This window comes from Hemiscyllium ocellatum, chromosome 19 (assembly GCF_020745735.1).
Source record: "Hemiscyllium ocellatum isolate sHemOce1 chromosome 19, sHemOce1.pat.X.cur, whole genome shotgun sequence".
NCBI classification, from domain to species: domain Eukaryota; kingdom Metazoa; phylum Chordata; class Chondrichthyes; order Orectolobiformes; family Hemiscylliidae; genus Hemiscyllium; species Hemiscyllium ocellatum.
In genome coordinates this window covers 42338274-42358706 of record NC_083419.1, presented here as the reverse complement: position 1 = coordinate 42358706, position 20433 = coordinate 42338274, and the positions used below count along the sequence as shown (strand labels likewise).

Sequence of the window (20433 nt, the reverse complement as noted above, 5' to 3'; positions counted from 1 at the left end):
CTTGAGAACGTACTGCACCCTCTCTGAGACATCCTTGATCCTGGCACCATTCTGCTTTTTTGCTGCTCGCCACAGAAACGTCTGTCTGTACCTCAGACTACCGAATCCCCTAACACAATTGATCTCTTGGAAGCCGAATTACCCTTCGTTGCATTAGAGCCAGTCTCAATACCAGAAACCTGGCTGTTGGTGCTACGTTCCTCTGAGAATCCATCACCCCCTACATTTTCCAAAACAGCATACCTGTTTGAAATGGGTATATCAACAAAAGACTCCTGCACTCGGTGCCTCCCTCTCTTACCTTTCCTGGAGTTAACCCATCTATGTGACTGTATCTGAGACTACCCCCCCCCCCCCCCATAATTGCCATCCATCACACACTGTTGCTGTTGCAAATTCCTCATTGCTTCTAACTGTCTCTCCAACCGATCCATTCAATCTGATAAGTTTTGCATCCAACAGCATTTATGGCAGATATAATCCGCAGTAATCCTTAAACTCTCTTTAAACTCCCACATCTGAAAAGACGTCTCCCACTTCTCCCTACCTCCCTGCACTGTCTTCACCATGTGCTTCCTTTGTCTGTTCTTCTTCCTTTTAAAACTGCTGTTGTTTTGACTTTGTTTTGGAACTTTGGGGAAAAAAAAAGCAACAGCATATAGAACAGTAATTGCTGCTCCTGGAATTCGAGGAAATCGCCTCCAGCACCTAAAATACCTCAAAAAAGAAGCAGCTGTTACAGCCAGAAATTTTTCCCATCCTCCATCTTGGATTACCCAGAATCCTTCCTCCATAACCTTGACCAGCTATAACTGTACCTCAGCTGATCAGCTGCTGATACCCTCATTCATGCCCTTGTTAGCTACTGAGACTATTCCTGTGTACATTATGTCCAAGCATAAAAGTGTAATTAAATTGCTCTCTATTCACTTGATTATAATGGTGATTTTTGTTTTATAACATGTGCCTTTTCAAGTCAGTCTGTACTTGACTATTTGTAGTGTTATTTGAAGAACTAGGTCGCACAGATTTCTAAAGACAGCCAAAATTAAGGGCAAAGTTAAAAATTACAAAACCCCTGATTATAGTCCCTGATTATTTGGAAATACAAGCTTTCAGAGCATCCTTAGTGGGACAGGATCATAGGACACGGATGCATTCTATTTTATTCAAAAAGCACGCAATCTGTGGGCAATCGGTCCATGTGACATTTTATCAATTCCTATTTTGGAAGTAGAACCAGTCTGACTCAAGATTGGGATACAGATAAGCTCTAACCTCACACCTTCAATGCATTGTCTGAGCTGAGGGGTCACTTCATTTTTATAAAGCCTTAAATTATCTCAGGAATGTGACTTGAAAGAAGTTCTGAGATTTACATATTAATCAATTGAAACCTGCATCCCCATTCTAAGTGATTAAAGACTTAACAGCAATCTTGGCTTATATCAGTTGTATGACACTTTGATCTTTTACTATAAATTCTGTGTGCTATGATCCTGCCCCACTAGCTACCTGATGAAGGAACAGCGCTCTGAAAGCTTGTACTTCCAAATAAACCTGTTGGACTATAAGCTGGTGTTTGATTTTTAACTTTGTGCATCCCAGTTCAACACCGGCATCTTCACATCAAAAGTAAGGAGTTAGTTTTGTTGTAATCCTGTTCAAGTGTAAGTCTCCATAAAAAGGCAATTCCACGCAATCATTTTTCCAGACTGGCTTCTATGCCATTTGCAGTTGTTAGTTTTAACTTATCTATCTCTGTGATGTATTCCAACTTATAACAGAGAGGGGTTCGGAGCTTGAAAAACTATTGAGAGAGAGCTACTGTATTATTTCATGTATGGATCATCTTAATATTGTTAGTCCCTTCTGTAACCAAAAGGCAAGCTTCTATTCATAGCTTTTCACAAGAGAGCTATTGGCATGCAATCGGAGCAATTCATGTTCACAAAGAAGCTTTATCCCATTGTCAAAGCTGTTGAGTTGCTATTGAGATAGATAGGTGAGTCTTCAGAACCATTTTTACATAATGGGGTTTTGGTAGCTTTCTTTCCTCTGGCAGTTTCTACAAAGGAGGTGCTGATGTTTTTGCCCTTGGATAATTCAATGATTGCGATGGAGGTGATGGTATTGTGATAATGATATTGTTGAGTATTGCAAAACACCAAGCTAATTTTCATGGAATATGTGTTCAAACCTGCTGTGGCACATGATGCATGTTCGATTCACTAAAAATCTGGAGCAACAAAACTCTTTTAACCTTCATGGCATTTCCATTCTTTGCCCACTTTTCTTTTTCTGGCCTGCCTTTGATCAATCTAACGTCTTTAGGTTCTATCTTGATTTCTGACCTGACCAGCTTGGATTTGGCCCTCTTTAAGTCCAAGTGGCTCTTATTCAGCCACTCCATTCCTCTCTGGTTCAATCATTAACTTAAGGGTCCTGGAATCTTGATTTCCCCACATTTCTGCAGCTCCCTATTGTTTTGCTTATAGCATTTTCAGTTCAGACTGTTTCACTGTTCGACAAAGTAATAGCCTTCAACCAGCAAGGTCATTCCCCAATAAAAGCTTGGGATTAAACCCATGATTACCAGTCCTATTATAAGGTCACTTTGTAAATATATTTTAACTAATGGCACATTTATACATTCTCCTGTGATCCCTTTTGCAGGTACTCTGTAAATTATCATGTTTTTGGATGGAACCTGATCTCAATTACTAGCTATCTAAAATGATCACCTCATTTTATGACAACTACAAATGCTCAGTCATCAAATATATTTGTCAGAGATTGACTTTTGGGATATGAGGATCCCAAAATGGAGTTAAAGTAGAAGATCACCTGTGACATACTGACTGACAGAACAGGCCTGAACAGCCACATACCATACCCCTGCTTCTGTTTCCCAAGTTCACTATGTAACTAGGAACTTGAGTGGGCATCCATTTTGAAGCAGTCCTTGAAAACCAGTCCAGTATGACAGGGATTTTTCAAGTCCCTTCTAAATTTACTTTGGCTTGAAGCAGCTTATGTCCAGCCATGATCTTGTTAACTACCTTACTTAGAAGGTAGAAGACAACAGAAGGCCTTCTGGAAGATATGGTACTTCCAAAATGATGGAGGAATTTTCATTCTCTGGCATCTTCAAGCTCACAAAAGACACAAAAATTCATCTGAGAACATCTTTGTGCTAATGACTCTGTTGTTCTGGTCCATAATTAGTCAGACATGCAACATGTAACAACATGTTTTTCTGAAATGGCACAACTGTTTGGGATAAAAATCAGATTAAAGAAAACTGAAGTTCAGCCCCAGCCTGCACGTCAAGAGGGTGACAACTAAACAATATTGTTATCAAGGGAGCTGAGCTAAATCTCACTGGGCAGTTTATTTATTTGGGAAATGTCATCTCATTTCATGTCACCATTGATAAGGAAATGGACAAGAGACTTTCAAAAGCAATCAGTGTATTCAGCAGATATACAGATAAATGGGTAAACCACAACCTTAGATCACAGGCCAAACTCTGTGTATGGACCCATAGTCCACACGACCCATTTGTATAATACTATCATGGATCCTGTACTGCTTTAATGTACACCTTGTAGAGTACCTTCAGCAATGCTGCCTCTGCAACATTCTCAAAATCTGCTTGCAGGCTCATGTCACATGCATCGAGGTCCTGTAAACAGCCAACATCACTAGCATCAAGGCTAACCTGCAAAGCCAACCGTATTGGACAGGTTGAATTGCTTGAACCACCCAAGCTTGGGTGCTTTGCTTGAATTGCTTGGGCAGTTACCACCCAAAAAAATCATGTTTCATAGAAAGCCTGGCACTGGTAAATAGAATAAAGGAGCCTCATGCAAACATTTCAATGTCTTTTGATAAAATCCATCTCTATGCCATTATTGGCTGTGGCCAGTGGGAAGCATGTGCCATAGATTGTGATACCTGTGATGCAACATCAGGAATTCTGCAAATATCTTTAGACTGAGCAAAAACTACCATGAAAGAAAAAAAGGAGAACAAAGATTGTCCCCAGCCACAATTGCACCTTTGCTTGCATTTGTTGTGGGAGAATTTATCGGTCATGGATGTGCCTGATTAGTGAACAGGGGTTTTGCAACTGATGGGTGTAACTTTTCTTACAATCTTCACACAACAAAATGCCAGGAGACAAGCTGTGCTGGACCGATTTAGCTAGGGGCATGACTGATTCTGAAACACAAGTCTTCAGAACTATTTCTGGAATGTTGTCAAAATCCATAGCCTTTGTAGTCTGCTTTTCTTGATCTCTCTCATATGGATTGAATTGAATTGGCTGAAGGCTAATTTTGTGGTGTTGGAGACCTCTGGAGGAGACTGAAGTGGTTCAAACCCCATCACAATTGTGGAATGAAGGTTGTTGCTTCATCTTGAGTTACTGTACTGATGGTCTAGATTTCCCATCATAGTTCACAGGATAGGAACTGGGGAGAATCTGTTAAGTCAAATCTAGTCTTGATATTGAGGTACCATGTCTGTAAAGTGATGGTGTTGGGGAATAGATTGAAACTTTATTTTGCTGGGTGCTTTAAGATTTTTCTAATTGTGCTCTACATTCAGAGAACTTGGTTTAGTTGATTTTGGTTGTCCCTTTCTGTGTAGTTGTAATGTTAAAAGATTAACTGGGACATTGAATGGACATTATTTAATGTAACATTAAAGGGTTAAACTGCACTGTCTTTGGGTGTGGATGACAATCATGAAAGAATGCAGATGACCATCTGATGTAATTCACACTTCATTTGGACAGCAATTTGCTAATACTTCCCTGCTATTGTCAAGTTAAACTATCATTCAGTCTCTTCCATCCAGAAATGCTTTCTGGCCACCCCTTGAAGCTAGGTTTGCAGCACCTGCATTGTCTTGGGGAATCACTGAGTCAGAAAATTGCCTGCAGATCTCTGAAGATGATCTCATCCTGCCTTTATCCCTGGGGTAATTTGTGACTGTGAGTAACTGGGGGTTGTCTTGAGTGGGGTGTGACTGTGGTGGAGTGGCCAGAGTATCTTTGAAGAGAAAGTGAGGACTGCAGATGCTGGAGATCAGAGCTGAAAATGTGTTGCTGGAAAAGCGTGGCAGATCAGGCAGCATCCAAGGAGCAGGAGAGTCGACGTTTTGGGCATGAGCCTGAAGAAGGGCTCATGCCCAAAACATCGACTCTCCTGCTCCTTGGATGCTGCTTGACCTGCTGCGCTTTTCCAGCATCATATTTTCGTTTCTGGCCAGAGTATCTGGTAAGCATGGCCAACTGACCTGTAGAAAGGGGATATGTTTTCTTTGTTCAGGCCCTCGCTTTGACTCAACTTCATATGCCTGCGAAGAGGGTCACCTAGCTTGTATAAGCTTTAATAAACTTTAACTGTTTGCAGAAGTTGGTGTGTGCGATTTGCATCTCGTGTGAAATCTTGGGAAAAGAACTTAATATATGGTGGGATTCCATTATACGCAGAACTTCCAGGTGGACTGAATAAACAATCCTCTGAGTGTTAGTTGCCTGAGATGGATGGACCCAAGGTAAGCTTCACCTTGATCTCTCTCTAAACCTACTACTCAGATCACCCCACATCTCCTGGGACTAAGTGGTGACGGAATCTTTGAGGTAACTCACAAACTTACCAATGAATCACTTGGCGGGAAGTTGGGTTTTAAAAGGGTTTTAGAAAGGGTTGAATCGGGTGAGAGTCTCTTGGTAAAAAGGAGTTTAAAGTCCTCTAGTAGCGAGATTTGAGGCTCCAGAGGTTTTAAAAAAAAAGTTAGAATTTGGTATTTGTTAAAATTGTTACCTTTGTCCTTCACACCTGCCTTAGAAGTACTTTTAGACAACATGGCATCACTGGGAAAATGGGGAGAAAATGGAGCTGGTTTGCTCAGGTTCCAACAGTAAAGTGCATTGATTGCCAGGGCAGCTTTATTTGGGTTTTTGTGCTATGAACTCGACTCTGCAAGTCTTTGTTCTGGGGGAAGAGAGTGGCTTGGACTGCAGTGCTATGTGCTCCGTTGCGAGGATTTTTTTTATGGGTATGATTTCGTCACGAGGGTACGGCTGGTCTTTGTTCCTTCGCAGTCTCGTCTGGTGGTGGGGTGGCATTCCTCGGTCCGGTTTCCACTGAGGTTAGGATGTTTTTATGATCTTATAGATGCTAATATCCTATAAGACCATAAGGAGCAAATTAGGCCATTCAGCCTATCACATTTGCTCTGCTATTCGATCATGGCTGAAATGTTTCTTAACTGAAAATGTATTGCTGGAAAAGTGCAACAGATCAGGCAGCATCCAAGGAGCAGGAGAATCGACATTTCGGGCATGAACCCTTCTTCAGGATATGTTTCTTAATCCCATTTTCCTGACGTCTCTCAGTAACCCTTGATCCCCTTACTAATCAAGAACCTATCTCCATCTTAAATACAGTCAGTGACTAGATCGCCACAACCTTCTGTAGCTATAAATTCCACTGATTCACCACCCACTTGCTAGAGAAATTCTTCCTCATCTCAGTTCTAAAGGATCACCCATAAATCATAGGAGCAGAAATTAGGCCATTCAGCCAATAATTCATTCTAAGACTGTTCCCTCAGGTCCTGATCTCTCCTACAAGTGGAAACATAATCTCCACGTTCACTATACCCAGGCATCTCAGTACTCTATAAATTTCAATAAGATTCCTCCTCATCCTTCGAAACACCACTGAGTACAGACCCAGAGCCTTTAACTGCTCCACATAATACAAGTCCTTCATTCATAGGATTATTCTTGTGAAACTCTCGTGGATTCTCTCCAAGGCTAGTACATCCTTCAATATGGGGCACAAATCTACTGTCAATATTCTAGTGGGGTCTGACCAAACCTTATACAGCTTCAGTACATCCCTGCTCTGGTATTCTAGCCCTCCCAAAATGCCAACATTTTGCATTTGATTTCCTAACTGGACTCCTCTAAGTCCCCTTGTGTTTCAGATTTCTGAAGCCTTTCCCCATTTAGAAGATGGTCCACGTCACTATTCTTCCTACCAAGGTTCATAACCTCACAAGTTTTGCATTCCATCTGCTACTTCTTTGCCCACCCTCCTAACCTGTCCTCTTCCTTCTGCTTCTTCAACACGCCCTGTCCCTCCACCTTTCTCTGTGTCATTTGCAGACTTAGCAACAATGCTGTCAGTTCCTTTGCCTAGATCATTAATGCATCCAAGGAATTTTGATCCTTGTAGAGGGAGGAAGAGAGCTTCTTCAAGGAAGGCATTCTTGCAAGAGGATTTGCAGTAGGTTAAAATCTTCTAGGAGAAAGTGAGGACTGCAGATGCTGGAGATCAGAGCTGAAAATGTGTTGCTGGAAAAGCACAGCAGGTCAGGCAGCATCCAAGGATCCTGCACTTTTCCAGCAACACATTTTCAGCTCTGATCTCCAGCATCTGCAGTCCTCACTTTCTCCTACCAGATCATTAATGTAAGACATGAATAATTGTCGTCCCAACACTGACTCTTGTTGAACTCCACTTGACACCAAATGCCACCCTGAAAAAGACCTCTATTTCCCTATTCTCTGCCTTTTATCTGTCAACCAATCCTCTGTTAATCCAGTACTTTATCACTAACACCATGGACTCATTTATTTCATAGCATTCTGTATGGCACGTTGTCAAAGGCTTCTGGAAATCAAATAGAATAGTTCTGTTGGTTCTTCTTTGGTATTCCTTTGTCTAACTTGCTTGTTACTTCCTCAAGGAATTCTAGCAGATTTGTCAGCATGGCCTGTCCTTAATGAAACTGTGCTGACTCAGCCCAATTTAACCCCACATTTCCAAGTACTCTGAAATCTCAATCTTTAATAATGGACTGTAAAATCTTATCAATGACTGAGGTCAGGCTGACTTGCCACTAACTTCTGTCTTCTGGCGCGCTCTCTTAAACAAGGTGTTACATTAGCCTGTCTTCTGGGATCCTCCCTGACTTCAGTGATTTCTGGAAGATCACCACCAATTCCTCCACAACTCCTCAGCTATCTCCTTCAAAATCTTGAGGTGTAATCCAGCCACTTCAGACCTTTCAGCTTCAGTTTATCAATCATCTTAGTGATGGCCATTGCACTTACCTCTGCCCCTGCCTCCTAAGATTCTCTTGCAGTTCTGGGATGCTACTGGTGTCTTCCAACATGAAGACTGACACAAAGTACTTAGTCAGTACCTCTGCCATTTTTTGTTCCCTATTACTACTTCTCCCGCCTCATGTTCCAGTGGCCCAATGCCCACTCTTGCCTCTCTTACCTTTGCTATATCTGAAAAGTTCCTGCAAAATTCTTTTTATTACAAGGCAGCTTAACTTTGTAGTTCATTTTCCCCCACTTTGGTTTTTTTTTGGTTGGACTCTGGTTTTTAAAGGCTTCCCAATTCTCCAGCTTCCCACTAATTTTCACCACATTTTATGTTTTTTACTTTTTGCTTTTATGCTGTCCCTGACAGCCATGTTTGCCTCGTCTTTCCATTAGTACATTTCTTCTTCCTTGGGATGCTGCTGCTTTCTGCTCTGCCTTCCGAAATGCCCCCATAAGCTCCTGCCATTGCTGCTCCGCCATCTTCCCTGCCTGGCTCTCCTTCCAGACAACAACTCTGACCAGCTGTTCCTTCATGTCGTTGTAGTTACCTTTATTTAATTGTAATACTATTACAATATGGTTTCCATTCCTCCTCCTTCAAGTTGCACTGTGAAATCTATCATACTGTGGTTATTGGCTCCGAAAGCTGCCTAATCAAGTTTATTTCATTACACACTACCAAAACTGCTTCTTCCTTCCTGGGCTCTACCACAAATTGCTTCAAAAAAAAATCTCAGACATTCCACAACTTCCTTTTTTTGGGATCTGCTACAAACCTCATTTTCCAAATCCACCTGTATATTGAAGACCCCATTGTAATTTTACCTCTCTTACTTGCATTTTCCATGTACTGATTTCTTTTCTGCCCCACATTGTGACTATTGCTAGGAGCCCTGTACATAACTTGTATCAGGGTCTTTTTCCCCCTCATGGTTCCTCAACTCTGTGAACCCAGGCTAATATTTGAAGGACAGGGATCCTAAACCCATCATATTAAATGGTAAAATTTGAATTAAAAAGCTCATGTCGATCATGTCAATGTTGTTAAAACTTATCTGATTCACTAATACTCTTTAGGGAAGGAAATCTTTCATCCTTCGTTAGTTTGGCTTATGTATGACTTCAGACCTACAGCAATGTGGTTGACTCTTAACTGCCCTGTGGTCAATAAATACTGACTTAGCTAAAGATATCCAAATGCCATGAATGAATTAAAACAAAATGTGAAGGAGGGTACACAATGACAATGCAGTCTTCCAGTCACACTTTTTCCTTATACTGGCATTCTACTTGATGGATTTGTCAAGTATATTTTGACCTCTTGCCTCCCTTGCAATGTGCTGCAAACCTAGTTTAGGACTTCCAGTTTTAGCACAATCCCCCAGCTCTTAATTAAGGGAGGGCCTTGTATGGTCGATAAAACTGCATGTACCATTGTCGTTTCTGGTGCACTGGCCATTGCAGGGTAGTCCTTTTATTTGAGTTTGTAACAGTTCGATGCAATTGCATGGCTTACTAAGCCATTTCAGAGCACATTAAAGAGTCAACTCCATTGCTAAACCAGGTTAGGATGGTAGTTTATTTTCTTCCCTGAAGTTAGTGAGCCAGGTGGGCTTTTATGATGATCACCAATGTTTTTGTCATCACCATTCAGCTAGCTTTTAATTTAGGGTTGAATAACTGAATTCAAATTTCATCAGTGTCCCCAGCCCATTCCTCTGGATTTCTGGATTACTAGTCCAAGGACAGTACCACTTCATTACTGACATTGTCGACCTTCTCATATGGAAAGATAAATCTATTCTACAGATGATTAATGTTTCTGAGGACCAGCTGGTATTTCAGGTGGATGTAAAACTTATGATTGGAATGGCTCCTGCTGATTAAATGTTAAATAATTTCTGTTGATAATTTATTTGGATTTGACTTTCTTTATTGTTTGTATGAGTTTTTATTTTCAGTAAGTATGTACTTACTGATTTACTTTAGGACCTTTTAATTAGTGTTATCTTTGAGACCATTGTGAAAATATGAACAACCTTCCACAGATGGGTAAAAATATTATTTCTTTTGAAATCTTGGCCCAGTGCTGTACTTGAGATTGGCAAACAGGTGGAGTGGCAGACTTTGATAAAAAGAGCCAGCCTGAAGAGAAAAGGGATTTTCAAGTCATGCTGTAAGACTTCGCTTGAACTTGAAAATTCATTGGTCAAGCAACAAATGCTCGTGGTGCTTGTACCGAGTCTGACAGAGGTTCCTAAACTTGATTAATTATGTACCACTTTCCCCATTCAGGTCTACCAACTGTCCTTGAACCCCTGCCAACTTTTGGTTTAATATTTTGACTCCTTCAAAATGTGCAGATAATACAAGTGTACAACTTTGCTATATTAGTAATATTCAGCATTATGAAGATGGATGCAACCCACAGAACCTTTGTAGCTACGAAAGAAACCATTCATTCTGTAATATCTGTGCTGGCTGAATAATCTAACCACCCAATCTAATCCCACTTTCCAGCACCTGGTCCATAGCCTTGTAGATTACACCATTTCAGGCGGAGTTGCAGATTCCTTTCAAGCGGTTGATGGTTTCTGTCTCAACCCCACACTGAGCAGCAAATTTCAGATACCCATCATCCTCGGAGTGAAAATATTTTTCATTGTTCCTCACATCCTTCTATGAAGCACTTAGTAACCTAACAAGTGTCTGATATTGTTTCAACTTTATATTCCTGCTTTTCTTTTCAAGGATGAGGTTGTTGGTTCAAATATAGGTACATAATGTTGGGAGTGGTAGGTCTACTCATAAGTTGATCTTTAATGTTGCTCCACTCTCTATACCCATCTCTTCATTTATATTAATCTATGTTCTTTTAAATGTAATTTCCAAATCCAGATCTTTTGACTTGGTTTCATTCAACTCTTGCTTACACTTCCTCCATGTTTGGCATTCCTTTCCTCAACAACTTCAATTTCTGAAGTCATTTGGAATGTTTTCTGTTATGTTTTAGAGGTGCTGGTGTTGGACTGGGGTGTACAAAGTTAAAATCACACAACATCAGGTTATAGTCGAACAGATTTAATTGGAAGCACTAGCTCTTGGAGCGCCGCTCCTTCATCGGGTGTTAATTCTGTTATGTTAATTATGTACTATGACTGCAAGTTTTTGATTGAATTTGCTTTTCAAGTTATGTTTTTGCACTTGAACTTTATTTGTCAAACCAATATCCAATTATGTTTTGGTACCATTGTGCATGCCTTTTATATAAAATGTAAATTTGAGTATCAAAGTAGTGCTAATTGATTCTTTTAGATTTTTCTGATTTTTATTTGAAGGTTAGTTTTTATATAAAACAAATTTATGAAAGCATTGAAGTATTAAAATCAAATTTGATGAAATCTTCAATCTCCCAGCCCACATGGTACTAAAAACTAACAAGGCTTTGTTACCCCCATCCCCATTGCATCCCTCCATTCTTCCAGATTAACAAGTCTGCCTCCATCTGGGAATCCCAAACTTTTGAGGGAAATACTTGTGGTCAGTGGCCCCTCTCTCTTTAGGAAACGGGGGATTGTTTCTTCCTCCTAGATGATTGCACTGTTGAAGGTAATGGTGCTGGCTCCAATGTACTCGTACAAGGGAAGAATCCTTACTAAAGACTTCTGGCCCATGTTAAGGAAGCTGATAGAGTAGGCTGAGGGGTTACTGACACACAGACCTGTTTCTGAGATAGACCTATCAGTCAATGTATCACACTACATGCCCTTGTATTTGGGAATAATGTGTCAGCTGGGAAGATGCTAACTCTTTATTTCTTTACACTAGTGATCTTCAAACATTTTTTGGTCGAAGGGCCCTTTTGCAAGTGGATTTTTATAGCACTGTCCAAAATTACTGCACGTAAAATGTGTTCTAATAAAGCTTTTATGAAAACAGTTACTTGCAGATATAAGGGTGTGCCTGTTTCTCACAGCAGAATCTGTCTATCCCTTTGTCTTTTGCACTGGCTGAAACATCTGTTTCCTTCGCCCGTTCTCTGCCTCTGTCAAAGTATATAAAGTACATTTTTCTACCACTTTCACTCCTGAAGGAGAGGTATGATGGACTCAAAACATTAACTTGGTTTTTCTCTCTCTCCGCAGATGTTGCTAGACGTGCTGAATTTTTAAAGTATTCTGTGTTATGTCCAATTGATTAACAACTAATGGTCAAGGTCAAGCTTGCTTTTATTAAACTAGCCTTTTTTTCTTGCTTATAATTTCATAGTCTCAAATTAGAATCTGACCTCTTCTTGGAATTATAACGTGATGCCGGTGTTGGACTGGGCATTGCCATAAAGTCAAAAGTCAAGCATCATCAGGTTATAGTCCAACAGGTTTATTTAAGATTAGAAGCTTTTGAAGTAATGCTCCTTCATCAGATGAAGTGGAGGGAGGCACAGAATATATATGCGGAGAGACAATGACAAAATAATTCAAGGTAAGTAAGAGTCTCAACAGGTAGGTACAAATAGTGTCAGTCTCCACCTACATATTCTGTGCCTGTGTACCTCTCACCCCTTCACCGGATGAAGGAGCAGTGTTGCGAAAGCTTCTAATTTTAAATAAACCTGTTGGTCTATAACCTGGTGTTGCATGACTTTTGACATTGAAATTATGGACTGTCAAAAATTTATCAGTCAGATCTTACCTGAGTTAAGTTCCCTATTTAGAATTTATTGCTGTTGAGCTTGTGCCTTACTGTCTCATTGCAGTCATTGACTTTAAAAGTACTGTGCTTACGATTTAATCCAAACGTAATGTGAAATTGATGCAATTCATTGAAAGTTATTTTTCTAGCAATGTCAATACTTTGCCAAACACCATATAATAATACTATTAAGATTACTAGTAAGTCATTGTACTAATATGGCTTGGGAATCATGAAGTTAGGCCTCACTTCTGTGAACCTGTAGTTGGGTTTGTAGAGTTTACCCTGGGTCCTGGGAATCATGAGATTTAAGAAGGAACAAATGTGACTTTGAGTTTTAAATAAAATTCTTGGGTACGTATGTCCCTAGCAAGGGAGATTTTTATTTTCCTGTCGTAAGATCGTAAGAGGGGAGCAGGAGTGGGTTATTAGGCAAAATGAGCCTCTTCCATTCATCAATAATATCTTGGCTGCTTTGTTATGATCTGAACACCACTTTGATGCCTGACCCTATAACTCTCAAACGTGAGAATCTGTTGAACTCAGCCATCAGTATATTCAATGACCCAGTTGTCCTCCACACTCTGTGAAAAGAATTCCAAAGACAACCAACTCTCTGACTGAAGAACCTACACTTGATCTCCATATTAAAAGAAGATACCCCCTTCCACTCAATTTTAAACTGTGCTTTTAGATTCTCACGTGAAAGGAAATTGAATGTTCAGAGGAACAGTCAGGAAGGTGGAGTTGAAGATTAATAGATCACTTATAAACTCATTGGTGCAGTAGACTTTTGCAACAGATCTACTTATGGATTATCTTTTAACAGGTTCCCTTTTATGTTAGCTGCTAATTTATTCTCATAATCTCTCTTATAATATCTAGAAACTGATGGGTTTTACAAAAACTTACAGTTAACAGCGGAAAGGATGACACAGCTAAAAGGATGCGAAGGCAATGATCTAATGGTATTATTGTTAGACTGTTAATTCAGAGACACAGGTAATATTGTGGGGAGTGAGGTTTGAATCCTGCTGTCCTTGGTGAAATTTGAATTCAATAAAGATCTGGAATTAAGAATCTAACGATGACCATGAATCCCATGGTTGACTGTCAGAAGAACCCAACTGGATCACTGGTGTCTTTTGGGAGGGAGGTTGCCATCCTTACCTAGTCTAGAATGAGGGAGAACCTGGCTAAAGTAGATTGGAAGCAAAGATTTTATGTTGGGACAGTTGACGAGCAGTGGAGGACTTTCAAAACAATTTCAAAGTGCTCAGCAAAAGTATACTTCAGTGAAAAGGAAGGACTGTAAAAAATGAGTTAATCTGCCAGAGTGCCTAAGGAAATAAGGGAACCTATCAAATTGAAAGACAAGGCATACAAAGTAGCCAAGAACAGGGCGGCACGGTGGCACAGTGGTTAGCACTGCTGCTTCACAACAGCAGAGACCCGGGTTCAATTCCCGCCTCAAGCGACTGTCTGTGTGGAGTTTGCACGTTCTCCCCGTGTCTGCATGGGTTTCCTCCGGGTGCTCTGCAGTAATAGCAGTGCAGTGGCTGTCTGGCTCCTCAACTCCTCACCATAGTCTACAATATTCAAGTTAGGAGTTTAAGTATTCATCAATTGTATGATGGGTGTCATCAAATCCTTTTGTCTTGCATTCATCAGAACTGAAATGCATGAAAAACACAACTTCAGAAAGAAAACAACTATTTATACAGCATGATAAGAGCGTGCTGATTAATTGGACTATGGTTGACATAGAAGTGTTAACAGTTTTAGGCAACTGATTAAATTCAAACCAGGCAGGTTTGATTGGTCAAGACATTACCAAGAGATTCCAGCAGAATTGATTGTCTACTACCTCATTTTTTTCACTGAAAACATGCATTCCATAGAAGCATTCTTTTCATTTGTAAAGATCAAGGCATTGTGTATCAACAAATGTCATTTCTAATATACAAAAATGAACAACACTATGAGTTCAACTGATAATCTTCAGCTTGTTTCTAGTGTTCCTATTGCAGTTCAATCAATCAACACCCTTTTCTCATGCTGAACAAATCATTGCTTCCTTTCTAAAATTGTTATTTTCAAGTGTTTCAGTCCTGATGAGTGCAAAACAAAAAAGCCTCAACTGTATGTATCTTTTTAGCAAAGTTTAAGTATATGCATTCACACTGGAATTGTCTAGTGATGTATCTGTGGAGTGAGATTGATTGGGAGATATAATCTCAATAAAGTCTTGAGCATGGCGGCACGGTGGCACAGTGGTTAGCACTACTGCCTCACAGCGTCTGAGATCGGGTTCAATTCCCGACTCAGGCGAATGACTGTGTGGAGTTTGCACATTCTCCCCGTGTCTGCGTGGGTTTCCTCCAGGTGCTCCGGTTTCCTCCCACAGTCCAAAGATGTGCAGGTCAGGTGAATTGGCCATGCTAAATTGCCCGTAGTGTTAGGTAAGGGGTAAATGTAGGGGTATGGGTGGGTTGCGCTTCGGCGAGTCGGTGTGGACTTGTTGGGCCGAAGGGCCTGTTTCCACACTGTAAGTAATCTAATCTAATAAAGAAACTAGAAGATTGGGAAAACTTTAAAGGTCAACAGAAACATAAAGAAAAGTAAGATCGAACATGAGAAAAAACTAGTATAGAATATAAAGACATAACAAAAGTTTCTATAAATATACGAAGCAAAAAAAGTGGCTAAAGTAAACATTAAAGGATGAGAAGGAGCATTTAGTTATGGGATATGATGAAATGGCTGAGGCATTGAGCAGGTATTTTGTATTGATCTTTACAGTGAGGGGCACTAATAACATGCCAGTAATTGACGAAGAGACGAAGTAGGTGAGGACCTGGAAATAATCATTACAATGGAAGAGGTAGTGTGGGGCAAGCGAGTGGAGCTAAAGATAGACAAGTCTCCTGGCCCTGTTGGAATACATCCCCGGGTACTAAAAGAGATGGTGGGAGAAATAACAAATGCATTTGTGGTAATTTTCCAAAATTTGCTTGGCTCTGGAGCAGTTCCTGCAGATTGGAAAACAGCAAATGTGATGCCACTGTTTAAAAAGGGAGGTAGATAAAAGATGGGGATTTATAGACCAGTTTGCTTAATCTCTGTAATGGGAAGATGCTTAAGTCTATTGTCAAGGAAGAAATAGCAAGGTCTCTGGATAAAAATTGTCCCGTTGGGCAGACGCAGCATGGGTTCATGAAGGGCATGTCATGCTTAATTAATCTTTAGGAATTCTATGGAGACGTTATGAGCAAGGTGGACAATGGGGACCCAGTGGATGTAGTGTACCCAGATTTCCAAAAGGCCTTTGACAAGGTGCCGCAGAAGATGCTGCAGTATAAAATAAAGATACATAGCATTATAGGTAAAGTATTAGCATGGATAGAAGATTGGTTGACCAACAGGAAGCAAAGAATAGGGATTAGTGAGTGCTATTCTGGCAATCAGTAACTAGTGGTGCATCTCAGGGATTGGTGTTGGGATTGCAATTATTCACAAATTATAAAGATGCTTTGGAGTTGAGGACCACATGCAGTGTGTCAAAGTTTGCAGATGACACTAAGATGAGTGGCAGAGCAAAGTGTGCAAAGGACTGTGAAACTTTGCAGAAGAACATAGATATTTTGAATGAGTGGGTAAAGGTCTGGCAAATGGAATACAATGTTAATAAATGTGAAGTCATCCATTTTGGCAGGAGTAACATTAAAAAAGATTATTACTTGAATGGTAGAACGTTACAGCATGCTGCTGTGCAGAGGGACCTGAGTGTCCTTGTGCATGAATCACAGAAGGTTGGTCTGCAGGTACAACAAGTGATTAGGAAGGTAAATGGAATTTTGTCCTTCATTGCTAAAAGGATTGAGTTTAAAAGCAGGGAGGTTATGCTGCAGCTGTACAGGGTGCTGGTGAGGCCACACCTGGAGTACTGTATGCAGTTTTGGTCTCCTTAGGGCGGCACGGTGGCTCAGTGGTTAGCCCTGCTGCCTCACAGCACCAGGGTCCGAGGTTTGATTCCAGCCTCGGGGAACTGTTTGTGGGAGTTTGCACATTCTCCCCTTGTCTGTGTGGGTTTCCTCCGGATGCTCCGGTTTCCTCTCACAGTCCAAAGATGTGCAGGTCAGGTGGATTGACCATGCTGAATTGTCCATTGTGTTAGATGCATTAGTCAGAGGGAAATGGGTCTGGGTGGGTTACTGTTCGGAGGGTCGGTGTGGACTTGTTGGGCAGAAGGGCCTGTTTCCACACAGTAGGGAATCTAATCTAATCTAATCTTGAGAAAGGATGTGCTGGCACTAGAGGGGGTGCAGAGGATGTTCACCAGGTTGATTCTGGAGTTGAGAGGGTTGGCTTATGTGGAGAGACTGAGTAGACTGGGATTATATTCATTGGAATTTAGAAGAATGAGGGGAGATCTTATAGAAACACACAAAATTATGAAGGGAATAGATAAAATAGAAGTAGAGATGATGTTTCCTCTGGCAGGTGAAACTAGGACAAGAGGGCATAGCCTCAAGATTAGAGGGAGCAGATTTCGGAGTGAATTGAGAAGGAACACAAAATCCGGTCATGTCAAATTGTCAACTGTTGCTTCTGTTAGAATTACAAATCCAACAGAGTGTTGCATGTCTTGTACTGAAATTCTGTACTGATAAATCCAGATTAATTTAGTTTGTTTAAACTTGTCATATGACTGTGCTGACCAATCAGTGCAGAGTTTGACAACATAAATTGTAAAATTGAGTATGCAGGCAAGCTTTCATTTGATGTTGAGATCTTCCTAAGAAAAGAAATTGCAAGTATAGCTAAACCTTAAAGAAAGGTAAACCTGTCGCTGATCAGAGAAAAGGTGAAGTTTCTACAGCAGTTGGGAAAGCAGTTTACAGAAGTGTAGGGGATTCCACCTTTTTGAGTTTGCCCACTATTATGAAAACAAACTGAACATCAAGCTTTTACTCTTTCCAGCAAAAAAGGTGATAAGAAAGTCTGCTTATCTTGATTCAGGCAGCCTTGCTTGACTGGAAGCTATTCCATCTCCGCTCCAAATCTGTGCAGTCAAGGGTTATGGGGAATGGAATCAAGGGTTATGGGGATAAGGCAGGAATAGGATACTGATTTGAGGATGATCAGCCATGATCATAATGAATGGTACTGCTGGCTCGAAGGGCAGAATGGCCTACTCCTACACCTAATGTCTATAAAAGCTGGGCCACATAACGCACACCTGCAATGACAGATGGCTAGACTATTTCAAGATGAGGCACATCATTGTCTTCACTGCAGTGAAGTTGCAGTGACAGATGATTGGCTCCAATATGGTCTTACACATGTCTTGGATGCGCAGAGACATTTTTAACATGGATGAAACTAGTCAGTTGCAATATATTTTGCCAAACTGCTCTTTGATGTTCACAGATGAAAAATATAATGGCTGAAAATGGAGTAAGGAAGCTGTCATTGCTGTGTTCTGTGCCAAAATGTCACTTAAGAAGATGCTACTTGTGACAAGAAAGTTGTCAAAGCTGTGTTGTATTGTGGGAATGTCAAGATGCTATCCATGCAGTAGCCTAATAAAATTGCTTGGGTGGTTTCCTGCATTTTTGACACTTAGATCAGGAAAGTGGACACAACATATCAACAATGTAGGAGAAAAATTACTGCAAGTGCTGGAATCTGTCCTGAAATCAACAAACACTGGAAATCACAGTGGCTCAGGCAGAATCCATGGAGAGAAAGCAAGCTAATGTTTTGAGTCTAGATGATTCCGATGAAGTTATGTAACCTTGAAGCATTAGCTTCTTTTCTCTTCATGGACGCTGCCTGACCCACTGTGATTTCCAGCACTTTTGTTTTCACAACATAACATCCTGGCATTCCTGCCTTTGAGCATCAGACTGATGTCCTTGCCTCCCTAAACCACAGCTAAGCTCCAAGGACTGAATCATCAAAGATTTATGAACCTGACAGCCATACCAATGGCAGTTGGTCTTAGACTGTGGGGGCCATTGATAAGTGGGGCTACACTTCACTTATCCTAGTGGCCACGTTCATCATGATGAAAGTGTGGAAGGTGGTAACAAGCCACAATTGCCAACTACTTCCGTTGCACTAATTTAAATAGTTTACAATCACAAAGGACGTCAAGCACAAGGAATTGCAGGGTGAGATCGACCAAACCAATGACCATACACTTATTGGCCTTCTGTAGGTAAATGATATGAAAATTTATGTCCAGGTGGACCATGTCATATCCTGCACAATAGAATTGACAGCGAATGTAATCATTCATATCAACATAGATGCAGTACTTCCTTCAACTGAGGAAACTGCTAACCCTGAAGAGTCTGATGAATGCTCACCTACTTGCCTATCTGTTCCCTAGCCAATGTTGCAAAGGCTCTAGGATTTTGCGCTGCAATACAAAAGTAGAGAAAAATACCAAAGAACCCTGGATGCTGGGAATGAGAAACAAAAAACAAAATTGCTGGAAAAACTCAGCAGGTCTGGCAGCATTTGTGGAGACAAAGCAGAGTTGATGTTTTGGGTCCAATGACCCTCCTTCAGCAAAAAGATTATGGAGTTTTTCTGGAGCTAGCTCCCAACACTTTTCAATGCATAGCTCTGACTGAGTTTCAGGCCTTTGCAAGGTGTGAACAAATTGGATAAAGATTTTTTTCACACATTTACAGCTTTACTGGGTTTTATTTTAAATCTGTTGCTTTCAACAGACTACATTTGGATTTTATAGAGCATAATCGTGCAGGAATGGGCCTCCATGACTAACATGAAGCTCCAAATTTTGCAGATTTGTGGGTGAATCCCCAACTACTATCTGTGGCATTTTAATCTATCTGATTCATGTTATGTGAGGAATACAGTTATTACATGCCAGTTCATATAGGGCAGTGTGAGGCAGCCTCCATAAACTAAGGTGCTCAGATTGCTTATGGGAGCAAGTGAGGCTTGTAAATCCAAGATATTATCTGCAAATAGACTGAATTGAAATATTATACTAAATATTTTGATTAATGGTTACTCAGACAGTTCCATTTGTATGGCCAGTGACAAATAAAGTCTGCTTTCTCTTGCAGTGTCCTTGAAGATGAAAATATCAGCATCCGACAGCAGAAGCTGGAGAAACAGGTATAATATCCTGGTGGGGTGAGCAAACGTTTGTTCACTCATTTATTTTATATCAAGGCTCAAATATCCAGGCAATGTTCCCAACCATATATTGCTTTAAATATAGAAGGAAGAGCATTGTTGTTTCAATTAGCTTGAAAAAATGTGATATGTTTAAAGGCTTTTATAATGATCTGACTGTTAACAGATTGTAACGAAGGGAAATTTAGCATAATTAGTTGAAATCTCTTGGATGAAAACTTCCGCATAATGCCAAAGATTTTTTAAAAATAACTGCTTATATGAGTACTAAAATTTGCCCTTTGAAGATGTGAAATAATAGCTGAATTCAGGAGAATTGAAATGTAATGAAATGAAACCTTTTCTTTGTCCGAACAGTGGCTCAGTGGTTAGCACTGCTGCCTCACAGCAGTAGAGACCTGGGATCAATTCCACCCTTT

At 40.5% G+C, this 20433-nt stretch overlaps 1 protein-coding gene across 4 annotated transcripts in view; it reads left to right on the top strand.

Annotated features, from left to right (window-relative positions):
• The window catches only part of LOC132824724 (tubby-related protein 3-like), a 137629-nt gene that overhangs the window by 23585 nt on the left and 93611 nt on the right, over positions 1–20433 (top strand). For all 4 annotated transcript variants that reach the window (XM_060839398.1, XM_060839397.1, XM_060839396.1 and 1 more), the window contains exon 2: positions 19942–19993. In XM_060839398.1, coding sequence (XP_060695381.1) covers positions 19942–19993 — 52 coding nt within the window. The remainder of the gene's footprint in view (positions 1–19941; positions 19994–20433) is intronic.